The sequence below is a fragment of the Falco peregrinus genome, chromosome 7, assembly GCF_023634155.1.
Source record: "Falco peregrinus isolate bFalPer1 chromosome 7, bFalPer1.pri, whole genome shotgun sequence".
NCBI lineage: Eukaryota > Metazoa > Chordata > Aves > Falconiformes > Falconidae > Falco > Falco peregrinus.
In genome coordinates, this window is record NC_073727.1 from 63,835,569 (window position 1) to 63,857,400 (window position 21,832).

The 21,832-nt window shown below is 42.0% G+C and overlaps 1 protein-coding gene across 1 annotated transcript in view; it reads left to right on the forward strand.

Moving 5' to 3' along the window:
- The first annotated feature begins 6,579 nt into the window (after positions 1–6,579).
- The window catches only part of MBOAT2 (membrane bound O-acyltransferase domain containing 2), a 100,563-nt gene continuing 85,310 nt past the window's right edge, over positions 6,580–21,832 (forward strand). Inside the window, exon 1 of the mRNA XM_055810623.1 lies at positions 6,580–6,798. Coding sequence (XP_055666598.1) covers positions 6,727–6,798 — 72 coding nt within the window. The 5' untranslated portion in view covers positions 6,580–6,726. The remainder of the gene's footprint in view (positions 6,799–21,832) is intronic.

Sequence of the window (21,832 nt, forward strand, 5' to 3'; positions counted from 1 at the left end):
AATTAAATCTCAATTAAGTATTATTATGCTCAGTAGCTGACCAGTGTGAGGCTCTATGTCCACTTCCTCTCAGGTCTCCAGATCTCCGAGCTGAGCCAAGCTTCCCCTATTCTGCTGCTCTGAAAAGCGAAGGCTTACCCACTAAAACAGACGGCAACAGGTTCTCGCTTGTCATACAAAGTAAGCAAAAGGCATTGGGGAAGCAGGTGGGTCCTGGAACAGCTGCAGGAACATTCGGGCTCTGACCCAGTGACAAGTTCAATTGCACCGGGCTGTTCCAGGCTGCGGCTGACAGGTCTAACATCCCGAGTACCTACTTTCTATTCATTACCTGACACTCACCCTGACTCTGACACACACCACCAGTTTCGGCCACAAAACAGTCTGGCACGACCTACTGGCTGGCGAAGAGGAGGTACTTCAAGCTGTGCTGACTGACACTGTTGGAGTCAGAAGTAGCAAGGGAGGAATTTTAAAAGCAGGAGCCTCAAACCTGTGTGAGGATAGCGGGAATGACGGAAGGGGTAGGAATGAAGTGTCATACAACCAACCCTATCCTTTCTGGTGTTGATATGTGCAATTTTTACAAAGAATTTAAAATTAATCGCAGACAATAAAACTAATAAGATGCATGGGCACCAAAGACATCTTATCACAAATACTTACAAAATGTTCCAAAAACAGAAGGGTAATTTAAGCTCAAATGAACGCACAAGGACCAAACCCAGAAACCCCTCACGGAAAGATTCCTACTTCTTACTTAATAGGAATATGATCAGGATTGAACACAATACTTCATATGAACAGGAGAATCATCCTAAGCTAAGTAGCAATGACTATATGGACTGAGAAAGCTATTTAGGGCAAGCCAGTCCTGGGAGACAGAAAAAGAAAATTCCATAGTCTTCCCTTTCTCTCCCTTAAGTTAATTGTGAACCTGAAGCAACTGAAAGGAAAACTTTATTTGGTAAACTTAATTTTGAATTGCATTTCTGTTACTTACTTTGCACCCCCTCCTACAGTTCAACCTTTGCTCTTAGAATAAACTCACTTTACTCTGCAAGCTTATCTTGGCATTAAAACCAACTCTTAAGCAACTCTGGGATGAATAAGGTGTATTCTTATTTCAGAAACAATTAATCCAAATAAAGAAGAGCCTTAGTCCTATCTTGTTGCAGTCACCTAAGGCAAGTGGGAGGCGCCTTGGGAACTGAGCTCTCTAAGCGGCAAGGATCAGTTTGAGAACCTGTAACATCAGATATTGAGAAAAGTCAGGTCTCCCATTTCAGCCAAGGAGACATAATACAAAGACAGCCCAGAAACCTGAGAAACTTGTTAAAAGCAGTTATTTCCATGTCCTGCTGTTAAAGTATGACAGGAAATGAAGCTAAATGATGCACATCTATTCATATGTGTTTCATACAAATGTGCTTTTTTTATATAGTTAAATCAATTAAAAAGGTAGACTTGTCAGTTCTTTCCTACTGTTTTAGTTATCACCAGCCTCTCCCATCCACCGTATTTCTCACAGTCTGATAAGTACCTAATTAATCTCAAACCAACTGTTCCTAAACTCATAACTTAGCTTTGAAGTTCATTGCTTTTATTTCAGCTCTGAAAAAAGGGCTTCTATTCCTCAAACTTTTAAATCACCAGAGCACAATACCCCAACTGCATGTGGCACTAGTTATTACACTTTCAAACGCTGTACATTGTCATTTTGTACTGTTTCCCCATAAAGAATTTTAGAGTAGAATTTGCTTTGAAAAGGCAACTCATTTACCAGAGTAACTTCTTGTTAAGTCAGCTGGTTTGTCCTTGTCATGAAAGCAGGAAGTTCCTTTAGCAGGGAAATTATCATTTCTAAGATCTGTACCTGAGAGTTGATATTTACAGCTGAACAATAAATTGAGCTTTCGTGCATTCTTTAGCAGCTCTGCCTGTTAACAGACTTTGTGTTATAACTGAAAAACACAATGGTCTGAGCTGAACATGAATCTATGTTTTTGAGAGACGCCAACAACTTTCCCATCACAGAATTTACAAAATTTAAGCACTTAAAGAAAGTTGGTCCAAATCAGTTTTACGACAGAAACTGATTGTTGTCGTAGTAACAGAAAAGCTTGCTTGCTCTCAGAGCAGCTCTAAGACCAAAACAAAACAACTCAAAAATCTAAAGCCAAAGTGTTCTGTTAAAAGAGCCAAAGGGAGATTTTAGCTATCTTGTAGCTAAACTGTAGAGAGGTATTTATACTTTTCCTCATCAGTAGAGAGCCAAACAAATGTTACTTGAGCTGGCAAGCAACAGTATCTTCATGAAGAATTCCTCCTAATATTAACAGGAATCACACTGGGCACTAAATTACTAATATAGCAGAACTGGCTAATTAAAGATTAGAGTAGTTCAGAAACAGCAGATGCACGTAAACAGCAGATGCATGTGAGGCTTATTATGCTCACATGTATATATATCATATATATGTAATATATATATTATTATTATAACAGAATATTTGAAGGAATAGCAGAAGACTGCTTTGGAGAAGGGTGAGACTAAGATACACAGAAATGCCACAATTTCAATAGTAGATTTTTTATGAACAGTAATTCAGTTTGACTGGGATCAGCTGTTGCAGAAATATTCTTCTCTTCAGAATGAAGTCTCAAATATGTCAGGCTAAGCAAAGCCAGATACACGTAAGGCTAAAGTAAGACTTTACTGTAGAAAAGTGATCGCCTCTCTGTAGCTAATACAGAAACCCATTTTTTCATCTGTTTTGCTAAAGGGAGTTTCAGTAATCGTTTCCATTTTCTGACTGTGAATGTGTCCCCAGAATGACCTTATCAAACAAATAGAGAAATAAGAACTGTACACAATGGTGCATCTAGTAACTTTGTCCCACTGCCCCTTCCTGTCCCCTGCCACAGCTCTTCTCTTTCTGTTCTCTATTGTAGAATGTCATATGGGAAGACTGGTATTGTAAACACCTGAATATCTTAAATCATCAGTCAAATTAAGTTTACAGGAAACCTCTAGTGTTTGTTACATCATTCCGACAGGTTAAGTAATCTCTTTAAGGCTGAGAGATGCCTTTGTGATTATTTTTATACCCAAGAACTATGAGCACTTCTGGGACCATAAAAACTTAATTGCAGAACATCAGAAGTAGTTCACGGTATGCCAAGCCACTCTCCAGGGATTATTTAAATCAACACGTCCTCCTGCGTTTTGACCGACAGCCTTTGGTGGAAAGATTTTCCTTGCAGAAGTACCACTTCTTGTTCACTTACATGTAAATATTTTAAACAGTAAGAAAGTAAATAGTGATTACTGAAAACTGTCCCACTAAAGTGAAATGTTATAGATTCACTACTCTGGGTACATTAGCTTCTTTGTGTCACTCACCAGCCTCCTTTTTCACAGTATCATTTAACTTTCAGGACAAATTGCACTGTTACCGTGTCAATGTGACACAGAATGCTACCTGTTGCCAGCAATGCTTCATCTTCCCACACACAACACAGTATTCTCACACAGGCAGGAAGTTCTCTGAAAACATATATAATGAAAATCTTCTTTGGGGAAAAAAAAAAAAAAAAAGGAAAAACAGAAGACCTAGTTTTACTGCAGTGCCCATGAAAGCCCTTACCATACATTTTACAGCAGACATCAAAGACAAGCTACTTTTTCCCTGGCAGAAATTGCTTATTTTCCCGTTGCTTTCTTCTTGACCAGCATCTGTATGCTTCACTTCTAATTGTGAATGTAGAGTTTACACTCTGGGGCACAGCCCCTTTTGCTCTTTCATGTAACCAATTTCCCCCATCACTACAAAGGGACTATTAATTAATTTTCAAGATCTATTTCTTTGACACTGTCTTCCCCAACACACACCTTCCTAAATAAGAGGACAAGAACAGCTTCCTAAAACACTGCATTTCTCCAGTGGAAACTTAAGATGTAATTATGTAACTTAATACCACAGGTGCAAACTATTTATAATGATATTGCAACTTACAGCATAGGTAAACGTATCTTTTAAGTGTGAACTCCTAAGATCCTAGAAGGCATGCAGAGAAGCATATTGTTGTATTTTCTGAGCACTGCAAGAACAACAACATTGACAAAAATAAAAAAGACCAGAAAATTAAGGATGTGTTTTAAAGCAAAGTGACATTTAGGCCGTGCTATCATGAGCTTGTTGTCAGGCATTTTGTTAATTGAAAGTAAGAAGTTCATTCAGTAGGTCAATTATTTGCAGTGAATATTTCATGAAAGTCTCAGTAACACCACCTCCATGGATTCATATAGGTGCACCAGAATAATTTCTTGTGACTAGACTATGATTCAGAATTAGCTATCAGCCTTTTCTAAAGCAGTTCTTTTGTGGCTTCACTGGAGAGCGTTTAGGCTGAGATTTCCAAAGATTTGTGCATAGGTATATGTCTCCTTACTAAAAGAAAATCAGATAAAATGATCTTAGTCTTTATATACATACGTATAGTGTGATGCAGACTGTGTTGAGCCCAGCGGCATTGCGCTCCTAAGAAGTTACTCATATGTATATACAATTTGCTGGTTTAGATTTAAGGGATTGATTCAGAACTAATTGGGAAGTTTTTTTCTTCCTCCCCCCCGTCTGAAAGCAGCTCTCTTTGCTTTACTACAAAACCATCATGCTATTGCTTCTGAAGCTGGTGATGCCACCACGATTGTAATTGCCTGTCACGCAGTGAAGAAATCTAATTAAAAACACTTATTTATACCTATTAACCAGTCTCTTTAAATGCAGACAAAAGACCTTACCACAAGCTAAGGCATAAGTACAGAGTGTGCTCTGTAATTCAGTAAGAGAAACAATGGCTGTTTTCAGATAATTACACTTACCTCCATTTTCCTGCTACTACCAATTAGCATTAACTGTGAACTTAAATGGCTATGTAAATCACTATACCTAACCACTACTCCAGACATGGTTCAGACTCTTAGTGTGATATTGGATGAGGCATTTCACCTTTCACATACTTAAAGTGGTGAAACATTTCTGTTGAGGGTAAATTACTTATCACAGCATGATTTAGAAGTATAATATACAATAATTATTTAAAAATGTTTAATAAAGTGCAAGGAATAACCTACAGTTTTCTCTCAAGAGACCCAGGATTCTTGAGCAGTTTAATAGGTAAGAGCAGTATACTCCTTTGGAGCCTCCTTTACCACATCGTTTAGAACAATTATGGTTAGTTAGTTTGTAAGGAAAAAACTACAGAAAGCCGTAATGTCAAAGAGGCAGGTAGGGCACTAATCCAGAATGATGTGATAAGCAGCCTACTGCACAAGCTCATCTGGCAGTTTGCTGCGCGCCCTAATGCAAAGCCTTCACTCAAGACTTCACTGTTTCACACTGGATGGCATTGCCTGGACAGGTGGAAGAGTTGTGCTGCATACCAAGTTGTCACTATTGGCATGACCCTATCACTTCTTTCTTTTTTTCTTTCAGCACCGCCAGGCTGAACGTCCTGAAAAAGTACTTACGCATGTACCATTTCAGGTTTTTGTGTTTAGAAAACAAGCCTATTGTATTTGTTAATACAATTATTAAATTAATTGTATATTTGATATATGCATTAATAAACTACATTTATTTTAATTATTTAATTAATAAACTGAAAACTGTGGCTTATAGCCATGACAGACTTCCTAAAATCTACCAGTGGCAGTAGGAACAGGATTTTTTACCCATTTTTTGCAACTTCTTCACAGTGCGAGGCCACCCTCATGCCCTGCGCATATCCATCACTTATCCACCGTGGTGTGTGCAGCTACCGAGCTGCCTCTGCGTCCGTCCTGGCTGAGGGGAGATAGTTAGGAGCAGAACAGGGGGGCGATCTCTTCGTCACCTCAACATACACCCGTGCCCACATGATATTGCGCTACCCTCAGCGACAGATACCGCCACAGCCGCCACCTGGGCCACCCGCCACCTGGGCCACCCACCGCCCGGCATCGACCCCGCCAGCGCTGCCAGCACCCCGCTTCCCCGGGGGGCTCCCCTGCCCGGCTGTCCCTGCCTTCCCACCCGCGCGGGAAGGTGCCCCCGCTCCTCAGGTGCCCCATCCGCCCGGCGCCGAGGGGCTCCGCACGCCCCGGAGAGGCGCGCCCGGGCCCCGGCCCCCTCAGCCTCGCCTGGTGCAGGGCGAGGCCGCGCCGGGCCCTGCGCGGTACCTGTGCGCTGCGCGTAGCTTCTGCCCACCCTCAGCGCGGGGGGGTGGGTGGTGGTGACGGCCACGGCCGCCGCCGCCGCCACCACCTCACTCCTTCCTTCCTTCCTTTCTTCCTTCCTTCCCGAACCGTCCCCCGCCCCACGATTTACCTCACCGACCCCCGCCCGCCCGGACACCATCTTCCCTCTCCCGCCCCCCGCGCCGGGCCGCGGCCGCTGGCTGCCGCCGGAGGGGAGCCGCCTCGTCCCGCCCACCCCGCCGAGGGGCGGGGGATTGGGCGAGCCCGCCTGTCACTCCGCGGCGGCGCCGCGCGCCGGTTGGCCGCTGGCCCCGTCAGTCAGCGGAGGGGCCGCGCCGGCCCCTTGTTGTCACGGCGCCGTGCGGGGCTGGGGCTTTTCGCGCCGTCGCCACCGTTGTTGCCGCCGCCGCGGGAGCCCGGGAGGGGAGCGGTTCCCTGGCCTCGTCGCCCGCTCTCCTGGCGCGGGGGGAGGCGCCCTCGCCATGGCCACCAGCACCACGGGCTCCACGCTGCTGCAGCCCCTCAGCAACGCTGTGCGGCTGCCCGTCGACCAGGTGAGGATGGGGAGGCGCCTGCCCCGCCGCTGCCTCCCGGGGGCTCGCCGGGGAGGGGCGGCGCCGCGCCGTGCGAGCGCCCCCGCTCCGCTCCGCGCTGTCCCGCCCCGCCCCATCCCCCCGCGGTCCCTCCATCCTCCCCGCCTCCGCCGGGCGGGGTGCCGGGGGAGGGTGGGTAGCGCCCGGCGGGGCGGCGGCGGCGGTTCCCCTCACGGACCCGCGGGTGAGGGGAGAGCGGGGCGCGGCCCGCCGGGGGGCGCCGGGGCGGGGAGCTACGGCCGCGCTCGCGCTCCGCGGGCAGGTGCGCTCGCGCCGCCGCCCGCCTCGCGCCAGCCGCCGCCCGCCCCGGCAGCGCGGCCGCATCCCGGGCACGGCCCGCCTCGCCCCGCCGGTGCGCGCCTTCGGGCGTGCCGGGCTCGGGCCGCGGGGGCTGCCGGCGCCGCCGGGCCGGCCAACTTGTTGGCATCCACCGTTCGGGCAGCTGTGGCTCCGCAGCTGGGAACGGGGCCGGTGTGGGCTCGGCGCTGCCAAGGTTGGGTAATAATTGCAGATGCAAAGCGGCGTGCTGCGCCTGGATGCGCCTGCCGGGGAGTTTTAAATGCGGCGTTAAATAACAGAGTGTGCCGCACACGGTGCGGTGGGGAATTGTATGTACTTTGTAGGCAGAGCGCTTCCCTGGTGTCTTTTGTCCGAGCGATGTAAAAATTCCTGAAGGTGGTTAATCGTGTCGTCTGCACGGAACATAAGAAGGTTACAAAATAAGATCGGGAAACTGAGGTTCGTAGAGTTTAATGACTGAAGTTGGACAAGATTGTTCGTGGGGGAAGTGGTCTAGACCTCCTAAACCCTAAATGCTTATGTGTTTATGAAGGCATAAGTAACCTGAAGTTACACCTCCTATAAATTTTGTAGCATCAGGAAATTTCGTGGGGGGAATTCTTATTTAAAAATACTTAAGAGGTCTCCATTAATGCACCAGTGAAACACAATAAGGAAAACGATCTGTGCTTATGTAGAGGCAGATTTTGATGTTTTGGGTTTACAAAATACACCTAACAAGTGAGAAGAGTAACTGGAAGTGAAATACAGAAGAAGGAGCTTGTCTAGTGAAAGAGTTTCGGAAGTGGCTGTGAACTGTATGTTCTTTCTTTGTTTTTCTCCACTCACTCCCCTAGTCATTTGTTTGAATGGAACCTTTGGTTAAGGATACACGTAAAAAAGTATCTTCTAGAAAACTGACAAAAAGCAGGCAGGTTGAAAACCGAGCTTGCTGTGATGGAACAGATCCTATACGCAACTTGCAATGATACCTGCATCTGGTATCAATGGCACCACATGGCTCGGTGCCTCGTACATGCAGGCTGTGAGCTGCTCTTGGCAGGTGCCATGTATTTATTTCCATAAAGCGTGTAGCCTCTGCAGGGTACTATAAAACAAATAAGAGATAGCCATCTCTTTATGGTATAATGCTGGCATCGTATTCATAATATTCATAATAGTAGTCACAAGTTTAATTGCTTTGTGACATCATGCAGCTTCTACCAAATTTAAGCGTTGATGATAATAAAGTTACTTTTTATCAAAGCCTGGAAAACTTCCCTGTATTGAATGTTTTTGCAACAGATGCTCCTGTAAAGCCAAGATGTTGTTATAAAATACCATTTGAGCTCTGTTGAAGCTTTTGGGGATGATCACAATGGAGGATGGCTAAACACATAGTTTACAAGTTTTGTTATATGCAGTTAAAAATCATACATGCTTTGTTTTTACATACCAGGGACTGTACATAATATAAGTCCAGCTGTGTATGAAGAGCACTGATTATGACTGGAGTATGAATTGAAGAATTACAAATTATGCTGCACTGAGGAGAATGAGTCTACTGCTGATTAAAAAAAAAAAAAGGCAAAGTTAAATTTTTTTGTAACCTCTCAGCTTAAGAGTCTATCTTGATACTAAGTTTGTAATACAGAAAGAATGTGAAATGTGTTCAGTGTAATCAAATCAAAGGTAGTAAAGAAGAAAATGAGGGCATAGAAGGAAAAGTGCTGATACCTTTCGCTGTGCTCAAAGATTGTGTGTAATATTCAGTGATACTGTATACATACTAGCTATGAAAATATAGCAGTGCTTTGAAAAAAGAATAACGGTTTTCTCATTAGGAGGCTGTTTATACTACTTGTTCCAAATCTGTACTGTGACTGCAATCATACCAGTACAGCAGGTACTTGGAAAGGGCACTCCACAATAATACCAGCACTCAGGACTGATGGACCTTTTTCTCCACTTCTGTGTTTCAGTTTTGACCACAAGTAGATACTGATCTTTCTATCTAAAATGTTGTCATTATGATTTATGTTTAAGCCATTGGTATCTAATTATTCTGCTATAAAGTTTTGGGTGAAGGCAAAGGCATGTACCTCGGAGGACAAATCTGCATAGCATGTGTCAATGTTACTCTACTGTCTGGGTGTTCAAACAAATGGATGGAAGAACCTTGCCTATTTGGCAACGAATGGAAGTAGAAATTTCAGTTAAAGGTGCAGCTGTTCTACCTCTAGGATTGAACTAACTAATCAGATCCATATCAGTGTGTGGACTGAGTGTGAGAAATTGATTACTTTTTTGACTTGGTAGAACTAGAGGCACAGATTTGTTTGAGAATGGCGTTGGTTATGGGCTAGGTGGAGATCAGTATAAAAAGTGGAGGATGATCACTCCCACTAGAGCCATTTGACATGCTTGTAAGCAAGAACAGTCTCCTCTGTGCCCAACTGTGTTACAAGAGAAAAGCTTTGTTGCTCTAACAGATTGCTGTTGCTAGACTTTTCTTCTTGGTACTAGAGTACTAGTTAGCTATAGGAATGGAGAAGAACTTGTTTTCTGCTTCTGTGTATATCCCCCAACAAGGTATTATGTCATAACTTGTTGCTATGTTAACCCTTCCTTTGACTCTTTTGTCTTGCACCAAGTTAACTGAAATGGCTGCTTGGAAAAGCTAGTGTTTTTTTTGGCAGGCTTCTTGTTCCAATTTTTCCATTGTTATTTTCAGTTGTTTGGTGCAAGGGAAGATGTTTGGTGTGAACAAGAACCTAGAATTATCTCTGTAGATCTGGGAATGCAAACTTACACACCTTTCTTTCGTGTTTTGCTATAGGAAAAAAAAAAAAAGACTTCTTGGGAGTGAAAAGCCTCACAAGAACAGTATCTTTGGGCTTTTTAGACCTACTAAGTTTCCTAAACCTAAGTTTCCTACTTGGCAAAGAAGGCATCCTGTTGACAGCTGTGTTGTCTTGGGTCCTTAATGAATCAGTGAATATTAATGTACTGCAGTATTCCTTCTGTTTTGTTAAGGGAGAGAGGGAATGAAAGTAGTTATGTCCTTCCCACCCCCTGACAAGCTGAAGAGAAGTATCAGAAAGGTTATCATAAAAACCTGGCTGCTAGAGAATCATGTGTTGCGTAATGCATTGAGGTTGTAACTTGAATTATTTTATTATAGTTGTGTCTCTCACTTAGCCTTCTGTTTTTCCTGCCTGTACTTATGTTGCTTTCTTCTTTCTCTGAGGTGAAGCCTGACAAATGGCATGTTGGACCTTGGTTTGTTTCTAGTTCTGGCACTATCTGGCTGGTTGTTGACAAATAACTTCTCCTGATGACGTGTCAGCTTATCTTTCATTAAATTGGACATATTTTAAATCTGCTGTGACATGAGAAAGGTTCTAGGAGAGCAGAGCTTCTCAGCTTTAGGTGTCTGCAGGGTGAGGTCAGTTGAGAAAATAATTTTGCTTTTGCTGATTCCACCAGAGGGAGCAAAATTTTTATCTGAAAATGGGCAAAAATTATACGGGTTATTACTGCCCTTCATTTGCCATAGAAACAGACAAATATAGTAGAGGAGTAGCTGAGCAGGGGAGACAGGAGATTGACTATGACAATGTGTGAGCGTCAACTTTCTGCATGGCTTGTCTAAGAGATTGATCTTGAGATCCTGGAATGTGGTCTGAACAACTGGATCAACTAAGCTAACTTCGGTGATTATCTTCTAGATAATAAAAGAAAGAGTATGGCTTCAACTGCTAACAGCATATCTATGTGAAGATGTGTGGACTGAATAAAATGTCATGCTTATAATTATGCGCTTCACTTAAAATCGAGGATGTAAAGTTAAGCAGTGTTTTTTCAACAACAACAAAAAAAAGCCTTGCGATTTCCACGCTTTTCTTGGTTTTTTTTCCCAGTCTAATTTTAGTTTTTACTTGAATAAATTTGTTCATTTGTGTAGAATAAATATAATTTTCTACACTACTGCTGTCAGCCTTCAAAGACTTTAAACCAACCTTTTTTAAAATAAGATTAGGCATAAAACCCCAAGTCCTCCTAACAGTGTACTGTATAAACCATGTGAGCTTCCTTAATTTAGGATCACAGGCCAGTTTGCTGCATCTACGTCTTTGCATAATTTTCTGCATATGCTTCCTTGTGCAGAGGGTTACCCGACGTGCTTTCAACATGCCCTTAACACACTCAGTTCCACCTAAAAGCAGTTATCATTGATGTATATTAAAGCCTTTGTGTTTCACCTTGTTGCCTTCAAAGAGAGGGAGCAGGATGTTTTTTTCTGTGTATATACATATGAAGTGTTTATTTTTTACACGTATGTGATTGGCAAGATATATCTGCAAATTTTTTTTACTTTATTTTGATGCTTTGAAGATGAGCCACAGCTGAAGTTCAGGTAAAAGGCTAGGCTTGGAGGTGGCGTGGGACATCATTCTACTGAGCAGCAGAATGTGCCCAATTTGCCTGCGGGGAACATCTGGATGTGTCTCCTAGTTAGATCTGTGTTATTTCACAAAGGCTTGGGCATTACTGATGTTTTTTGCCCTTACTTCTTGCTCTTACTGATTGCCCTTGTTTTCTGCCAAGGCAGCCTACCTAGCCTCCTGAGGACTGAAATGTTTTAGTCTGATAAAAACCTTTTTGTTTAAACATGGAGTGGAAATCAAAAAGTTTGTCCTGTATAGCTGTCCAGAATTTAGATGGCCTAATATTTGTTTTAAGCATTATGAAACTATAAAAAAAGTGAAGAGTGTCCTACGTTTTATTCTCTTTCACTGTTGATTCTTAGACTGTTGTATGCAGCTGTGAAACACAGAGCAGCACCTTACTTGATTTTTCTGATGTGACCACAGAAACTTACAAGTAATAGAAGTGAGTAAAAGTAGCATTGGTGGGCATCTAAAATCCAAACACTGAAGATAAGGGAGGAGTAGGGTAGGAAAATTGTGCCCCTACTTTGCCTTGGGCTTTCCTTAGCTGCTGCTAGCAGCAGTCAGAAGAATGAAGGGTGGATGGCAAAGCCTGATCTCCCATGGCAATAGATGGAGACTGTAGTGGGTGAAAGAAGCTGGAAAAAAGTAGTCCCATTCTCCATTCTGTATGTGCTGTTCTCAATGATTGGATGTTTTGAATGGTTTGGATTCACTAGCAAAGTTTTTACTGGTTTCTTAACTTCCCTTTGAACTAGTGGAAGGTGGGTAATATGTCATCAGAAGGGTCCTAAGCTCTGCAGTGATGCCTTCCCAGATTTTAGTATTACTTTTTAGGTGTTGACTTAACTCTTTGCATATTGTTTGTTGAAATTACTGTGCAATGTGTTGAGAAGGCTGAAACTGTTAGGATAGGAGAAAAAAATTGGCAAGAAGTGACTATCTTGAAGGAAGGAGTGGAAGCTGTAACAGTTGGAAAAGAAAAGAAAGCAGACACTAGTTACAGTGTTGGAAAAGACAAGCCATTTATTAAGTGGTAGAAAGATTTAGTACAAGAAATAAATACCTCTGTAGTTCAGGTTCATGAATATTGTTTTGAGGATGTAAAGTATAGAGCTACTTCAATTTTTAGGGAGGCATCAGTGAATTTTCCTTCTGATATACTCTTGCCAATTTCATCCTGGGTATATTTTCTCCAGGTTTTCATGAAGCAGTGGAAAAACTCAAATGTAATTACAGCTCAAGGCTTCTACAGTAAACATCTAAAATAAAGTGTCTACCTGAACAGCCTATAGTCACCTGCTTTGTTTTGTCATACTATTTTTCCTGTCCTTAAGCAATTCATTCAGGTAGGTTAAGTGTGAGCACTTCCTGACCTATGTTCACCACAGTACAAGCCAATTCTGAATTCAAAATGTGGTTCAGAAATTGCTACAAAATATTGCAGTCCTGGGTCGTTGAAAAGAAATACTGGAGTGCCCAAAGAACAGGCTAATAAACAGGAAGGCATAGAGAAGGTGACAGGAGTCGCTTATTTACTTAGTAGACAGTTACCACGGTGTTGCTTTTTGTTTGTTTTTGAAGTGTTACTGCTGTAAATCTGTTGTACCACAGCTATGTAGATCTTTTCCTTCTGGGCTTTTCCTTGGGTACAATGCTGACTTAAAACAGCAGTTCTGAAATCTGATAAAACTGAGATAGGTGAGTCATCTTTATCATTCATTAGCACTGATGTTTGTTGTCTTCGTTCATTAGTACTGATATTTGTTGACTTTAACTCCTGCTTACCTGGTTCCTGCGTTGACCTAATGAAACACTGTGATATATACTTTGCAGCCTTGATTGCAGTATGTCTTTACATTTATCATTTTGACTAACTTGCACTTTTCCTGAATAACAGTTGCCCAGGTTTTTTTTCCTGTTTTCCAAGCCTTTGAATGAGGGAGTCTAAACTGGGGGTTTATTTTCTCCTGGAAGGTGAGAAAATTTACACGCACACAGGTGAAAACCTGTTTGCTTAATGTGGGCATCCTTACAGTATTTAGTTTACAAAGAATGTTGATGAAATTTTTCAGTATGAATATTTGATTTTTTTTTCTTTGCTTTGGAAAGTACTTTAAATTCATCATTATTAGTCTTTTAGCACTTCTGCAAGTGAACATAGCTGTTTGGCAATTTCAGTTGGTCTGCAAATTTAGATAAATGCTAGTTATGCCTGCTTGTTTTAAGTGATGTTTTCAGCAGCTAAGCCATCTTCTGCAAAGGAAAACATGCACAGCTCTGCCTTTTATACTGGAATAATATAACCAAAGATGAAAAAGCTGTTTTGGTGTCACTTGCTGTAGTTGTGATTTTGGTGTTCCTTTTACTTCTAATCCAAGTGGCCTAAGCTGAAGGAGAAAGAGGTGCTCTTACTCTGAAACATGGCTTGTGAGCACACTGGTTGTTCAACTATGGTGATATATTCTGTACTGTAATGCTACCTGTATAAATCATTCTTAATCTTTATGACCTGCCTTCTGGGTGAGTAATGCTCTTGACTCTACTGTTTCCTGTCAATCATTCACATATATATAATTAATTAATTGAAGACTAAGCATGTCACTCAAAGGGGGTTGACATTTCAGACTATAATGAATGGGGTTTTATTCTTCACAGTGGAAAAGCTAGAAAGAAGTTGAGGCCACCATGAATTTGCAGGAATCTATAAGAAGCCCAATGATGACTGAGATGTGTAGAAGGGTATAGCCTTAGAATATGTTAACAAATGATTATCTGTAATGGGATTGAATGTAAAAAGCTAGATAAAATATTTTAATATGGAAGCATAATTCTAAAGGTTATTAAAATATTATAAAATAACATTGAATTAATTTGAAAAGCTGTAGTAGCTTGAAGTAGTACCCATTAGTACTGCGGGTTGCTGTGTATTGCAAATGTTTACGGAACTGCTGTTGTGTTCAGAGGCTTTGTAGGTGGCTGATTTCATGCAGATGATTCTGGAATTGGGAAGAGCAGGAGAATAGACGTGGAGAAGTAGAGACTGACTGGGCTCATTCAAGGGAGTGTGTGGTGAAGTCCTTTTCCTTTTTTTATCCTCCACTCCACCCCCAGCCCATCCCATGGAGAACACTGAGATGCTGACCATTTTAAAAATGGATATATTTGTTTTATTTGCTAATTAAAATGAGTGCTGCTGTTACTGGATTCCTGCAGGCTGTATGTATGAGAAAGTGTTACTTCCTATGTTTTGTTGCTTATTTTAAGCTGGATTTCAGTTTCTCATGTATCAGCAGAATATGAAGTACTGAGGTAGATCTTAATGGGAAAAGTGTCTGTTTCTGGTTGTGTTTGAGAAGGATACTTCCATAGATGTTAGTTATTTTGCTTTATTTTTAAACAGCTAGGAAAGTAACTTGTAAAGTTTTTACGAAATTTCAGGCACTGTAGTAGTTCTCTGAGCATTAAAATAAAAACTTGTTCAAAAACATCTGTGTCCTCTATGTTGCTGATATTCATGTGATGGAGAGTAGAGATTTTGAGGTTAATTGCTATGTGCATGTGCACCATCAGTGTGTGACAAAAAACCACACTTCTGGAAAACAGTAGCTGAGTTGGTCTTTGAAACTGTGTTTTGCCAACATAATGCCAGGCTGTTGTGTTTTGATGTTGTAAACCCTTCTTCTCTGGTAGTCTGAGTTCTGTGACTCGTAACTGGACAAACCAGTTTTTGCTTAACAGAAGCAAGTCTTTTAGGTCCTTATTGTTTTTTGAGGAAAGAAGAAAACAAAACAAAATACACAAGCAAAACCCCCAAGTCAGCATTCTTAGTCCAATTTTCACCTTTGAACCAAACTTGCTTCCTAGACTTTGGCTATTCCTGTGAATAAATAGGTGTTACCTGTGACAGCTCTTTATCTGTAATGCTGAATCCTTAAGAGCCTATTGGAGAGAACACACTTCAGCTGATGCCTTCCTGTCCTTAATGAATTAGGTTTGGTTGTTTTCACTACAAAATTTGTATGTTAATGTTTCATTTTACATCTTTAGTTGTACAGTTTTTCTTAGTGTGATGATTTACTATGCCCTGTTTGAAAAAGCTTATTGGATTTGATGCTCATTTGTTGCACAAACCAGATTACTAGTGTCTGCATCATATTCTTCACTCTCTCCAGCATACTTAAGACTTAGAAATTAGAAATTTGAAGTTAATACTGGAAATAGAAGTACTGTTATTGACGTATGTCATGACAATTTTTGATGTTTTGGCCTGAAATCAGCTTGGAAAGAAAGTGTTCATAATCTGATGAATAAGTCTTTACAGGTGCCAGTAAATTCATGTGAAATTGAAGTATATTTGTGCAACATTAAAAAGCTTTTGCCAGTTGTTAGAGTTGACTAACACAGATGTTTAGTGTATGCACTTCAAGGAAGTGACTGCTATTAGAGTGGCTGTGTTTGGAAGTCCCATATGAAAACGAGTGTCCCTTCACACTAGGTGCTGTAAAACATGCAAGTAATGCAGTCATTGCTATAAAGAACACACTACCTTAACATTAACATCTCCCATACTGATACTACCCCAAAATAACCACTGCTCCATATTCTCCATTTTGTCATATTTCACCCATGAAGTGAGGTTGAGACTTCAGAGCAGGCCTGTTAATTTACTGTTTTCATCAGGTAAGGTGCTGGTTATTATTTGAATCAAAAATGCATTTGAAAGCATTGCCACAACATTTATGATCTTTAAGTTGAACGAGGAATGCCTCTTTCTTCCTGTCAGAGAAGAAAGATTCTCTGAATTACTCTCAAGTATTCTTCAACTCTTATCAGATACTTGTGCCAGTGTTTCTGGACTCCTCTTTCTGATATTTCCCAATAAATCGAAGAAAATTACCGAACACTTTGATTTTGATTCTTGTCATAGAATTGCTTTTTTCAGCTTTACTGTGGAAATTGTTCTTTTTACTTTTAGTATCAGTGCAGCGATTTTCAGGAAATAGATGGAAAATTAATCATTGGTTTCAAATCATAGTTATTCTTACTCCTCAATTCTTAGTGGTTTGGCACTTGATAATTATTAGATAATTGTACAAGCTGTTTGATCTTTTTATACTGGATGAAGGTTAGAAATTGAACATAAGATCCATCTGTATTGCTGTCTCGTTGCTGTGGAGAAACATCAGCTCTCCTGTGTTATAAGTAGCTTTTTGTGACCATTTGTAGATGTTTTTAATTACGCAGCTGACTGTTTTGATGAAAAAGGAAAATTGTTTTGACCTAACTCACAGCAGGAACAAGAAAATACTGATGTTTGAGAAGGAAGGCACAACCAAGGCTTCATTAATTGTGATAACGTTTGGCAATTTTTGACAAATATGTGTTAACAAATATGCTTGGAGGAATTCGTATTTAAAGTGTTACTGCTAAAATAGCCCTACAGATACAGAAAAAAATCAAAGCCTTAACTTGAAGATCAGTGCTTCTTATTAAACAAAATGTACATTCTTCTGTCTTGATCTCCTAGCTCTTGCAAGCGTTTTTTTCAAAGTGTTTGTGTAGATCATATGCTAAAACATCTGTTTAAAATGTCTCTTCTCTCTACTAATGATAGTTGTTGAAAAGAGGTCTAAGGGTGGGGGAATAGGTGTGCTGCTCAGTGCACCTTACTCACAAGCCCTGTGGAGATGGAGCAGGAAGCATGTGTGGTAATATTGTTTCCCTGGTAGAGTGGGGACAAAAAATGACTATAGACAGGGAGACAAGTAATGCTGACATTATGCAGCTCAGAAAAACTGAATTCCATGGAAGAAACATACCATAGTCTGGCAAAATGGGGAGAAAACCCTAAATCTTTGGCTGCAAGATCGTTGCCTCCATAGGTCCTTGACTGTTACCTATGAAACATCTTGCATCTTAAAATGGTTGGTTTAGGCTCTGTATGTGATCACATAGGCTTCAGTGCTTCTGCTTATGTTTGGGTAATCTTTTCCCAAAGTGTATTTCATCAGCTATAAGAACTAAACTGCCTTGTTTTTAAAGAATAGCTTAAAAAAATGCCACAAAATGAAGGGGGAAAAAAAGAAAAGAAAAAAACAACCAACCAAACAACCTAACCAACCAAAAAAAGCCACATCAGCTTTAATTCATCCAGGGTGTGTTATCCAGGCCACAGGCATTCATTGTAGTTTATAGGTTTGAATAGTTGTTTTTTTTTTTCTTCTCGTCAGAGAAGATTTGTTAAAAATGAGAAAATAAAGCGGCACAAAGGTAAGGTAACTTCTGAACGAGTTTGTGTGGGTCGTTGGCAGAAGAGAGGCAATGTGCAATATTCTTGAATCTTATTTGGTGCTCCAACCACTACATGACTGTTTCTCTTCTGAGGTACTTAATTCTTCCGACTGCCTCTCAGTGCCTTGCTAGAGCTAGTAAGCAAAACTATATACAACCAATATTGCTGCTGCTTACTGGATTGTAGGCTGTGCGGGCCTGTACGATTAATTTGTGCTATCCACTTGGGAGTTTTCTGTATCAGTAAAATTCCCTTGCTGCCTAGGCTGCTTTTCTGAATGAGGCCAGTGCCTTCTGTGCTGTGAAGTAGCAGGATTCTGGACAGCTTGGCTGCAATGATTGGTTTTTTATATTAAAATATAGCTGATGGGAAGAGGAATCTTAGCCTGAAGTCTGAATTAGTGGATAAAAATTGTATTAAAAATTAGTTTAATAGGAGAGATAATCTCTTCTATATTTCTTTTTAGTGTGGACTTAAAAAATTTCTTCAATGGTTTATTAAAGATGCTGCCTATTGTCAGAAGGTTGAAGAATTCTAGCTGTTCAAATCAAAAGTTTTGCCAAAATTTCCTCTTGATGAAAATCCCTGTGGCATACAGTGACTTTTTTTTTTATTTATGTAAAGAATTGATAACCTCAAACACTGTTTTCCTAGGAAATAACTTTGTTTTTACAAACACATGGCATGAATTACATATAGATTTTTAAAAGACTAGAATAAGTGTCTTCAAAAGTTTTATCAGAAACTGTTAGCTTTTGCACAAATAATGCAAATGGAAAACTTGTTATGTAGATAGCTTAATGCAGTTAATAGTATAATAATGATAGAGTTGGAGGCCTGTGGCTCGTGGTGTTCCCAGGGGTCAGTACTGGGTCCAGTCCTGTCCAACTGATTCATCGGTTCCCTGGGTGAAGGGACGGAGTGTCCCCTCAGCACGTTTGCTGGTGACACAGCACGGGGAGGAGTGGCTGAGACCCCAGCAGGCTGCGCTGCCATTCAGCGAGACCTGGGCAGGCTGGGGAGCTGGGCGCAGAGGGACCTCATGGAGTTCAGCAAAGGCAAGTGTAGGGTCCTGCCCCTGGGCAGGAATAACCCCCCGCACCAGTACAGGCTGGGGCTGGCCTGCTGGGAGGCAGCTCTGCGGGGAAGGGCCTGGCAGTGCTGGTGGGCAGCAAGGTGCCCATGGGCCAGCAGTGTGCCCTGGTGGCCAAGGCCAGTGGGACCCTGGGGTGCATTAGGAGGAGCACGGCCAGCAGGTCGAGGGAGGTCATTGTCCCCTCTGCTCTGCCCCAGTGAGGCTGCATCTGGGGTGCTGTGTCCAGTGCTGGGCTCCCCAGTTCAAGAGGGACAGGGAACTACTGGAGAGGGCCCGGTGGAGGGCAACGAGAATGCTGAGGGGAGTGGAGCATCTCCCTTGTGAGGGAAGGCTGAGAGAGCTGGGCCTGTTCAGCCTGGAGAAGGGAAGACTGAGAGGGGACCTTACCAATTCCTGCAGATGTCTGAAGGGCGAGTGCCAAGAGGATGGGGCCGGGCTCTTGTCAGTGGTGCCCAGCGACAGGACAAGGGGCAACGGGCACAAACTGCAACACAGGCAGTTCCACCTGAATATGAGGAAGAACTTCTGTACTGGGAGGGTGCCAGAGCCCTGGCACAGGCTGCCCAGAGAGGCTGTGGGGTCTCCTTCTCTGGAGGCATCCAAAACCCACCTGGATGTGCCTCTGTGCAACCTGCTCTAGGGGAACCTGCTTTAGCGGGGGGTTGGACTAGTTCCTCTAGTTCCAACATTTGCACGTAACGTTGTTACACATTGCACTCTGTAGGGGACTTTGAGATGCTACTCTCCTAAGCTGAGCTATTGATATGACTTGTACCTCAGTAGGTAAAAAATTATGTTTATTTTCTTATACATGTGCTAAATTATAACTATTGAGGGTGAAACTTGCTATTCTATGTGTCTGCATTACAATTTTCTCTGATGCAGTGTCTCAGCTTTAAGTGGTTCAGGGTTTTTTTATTTCTTCTACAAAACTGAAGCTGCTTATTAGAACAGGTTTTATAACTTGTAGGAGGCATGTTACAATTTGGCTTGAGGAATGAATCATGCAGCTTTTAGGAATGTGTTGTCTTTGTTCTTTGTGGATGTTCTGCTCACATCCGACCAAGTCATGAGGTGTTTAGAAGTTGTATTTTGCCCATACTCACAATATTTTAAGAACCCGACGTAAGTTTTCAAAAGGTATGCAAGTATACCATTCCTGGATGTTGAAGTTACTGTATATAACATTTGCCAACAACATAACTGCTTGGTTAAGCACCTGTTTTTTGTGGAAGCTTTTGAGATGATGTCCAGCTTTTTCCTTGTTCCTGCTCACTTGTTATCTGACTAGCTGTTCCATTTATCTTCTAGGAAGTCAGATAGTTTTTGTGCTCTATTTATGGCAAGTTTTGTATCTTCAGTTCTTCACGTGTCTGTGTGTGGGTACAGTGGAAGTGTATGTCAGCTCCATACTGGTCAATGCAAGTAAAGATGGGAGGCGTAATAAGGTAACGGCTGAATGTTAATTTTTGGCTTTGTGTACTTCAGGAAGTAGTGCAGGAGAAATGTTTCTGTGGAATGAAGTGGTTGGCATTGAGGATCCAACATTGGTGTCATAGTAATTTTGGAAGTACTGCTTTTGCTTAGGTCAGTCCACAGGCTAAATGTCCACTTGCCTTTGGAGCAGATCTTTTAGTTCAGTTTAGCTTAAAAGAAATCAGGTTTATATATTCGAGCACCACTGTACAATGCACACCAGCATGTGCAGTGAGGACGACTGGGAGGCTTGCTTCAGAAGCTTTATCCTGATTTGAACCGAAATGCAGTGCAGATTGTCCATCTACATTGTACATCAACATGTACATCAACACGCATTGTCTTGCTGCTGGAGTTGGAAGTGCATGTGATAGAATTTAGGAGCCCTGTTGTGGTTTAAACCCGGCCAGCAACCAAGCACCACGCAGCCGCTTGCTCACTCCCCCTCATCCAGAAGGATGGGGAGGAGAATTGGACAGGAATGTAAAACTTGAGGGTTGAGATAAGAACAATTTGATAAGTAAAGCAAAAGCCGCGCATGCAAGCAAAGCGAAACAAGGAATTCATTCACCACTCCCCACGGGCAGGCAGGTGTTCGGCCATCCCCAGGACAGCAGAGCTGCGTTACGCGTAATGGTTACTTGGGAAGACAAACGCCATGATGTCGGATGTTCCCCCACTTCCTCCTTCTTCCCCCAGCTTGTGTACGCTCAGCATGACATTCTATGGTACGGAATATCCCTTTAGCTAGTTCAGGTCACCTGTCCTGGCTGTGTCCCCTCCCAATTTTGTGTGCCCCTCCAGCCCTCTGGCTGGCAGAGCCCAAGGAACTGAAGAGTCCTCGATTTAGTATAAACATCACCCAGCAACAACTAAAACCATCAGTGTGCTATTGGCATTGTTCTCACATCAGAGCCAAAGTACAGCACTGTACTAACTACTAAGAAGAAAATTAACTCTATCCCAGCTGAAACCAGGACAGCCCACAGTCTGTTTCTCTTTCTACCCCTTATAGTATTGACAAGGGATTGATCTTATTTCCCTGTGAAACTGAGTACATATTTCCTATAGCTGAAGTGGTAGAAACATGTGCTCTGGACTAAAAGCCACAGGTGTTTTTAATGGATAAGCTTTGACTTTGTGGTAGAAATACTGTGTTTTCCATTTCTTGTAAAAAATGTAAGAATTCAGATATTCAAAATGTTTAGCAAGCGAATATGGCCTGTGATAGCAGATGGTCAGAAGTCAGAAGAAGCCTCAGATGAGGATTACCTATGTGACTAACACAGCCCAGTAGTGGTCACAAATTGTTCTGTATGAGCTCCTTCCCTTACTTGGAATACAAATCACCAGTAAACCAGAGATTTAGTGATCTGAAGAAACAATATTATGAAA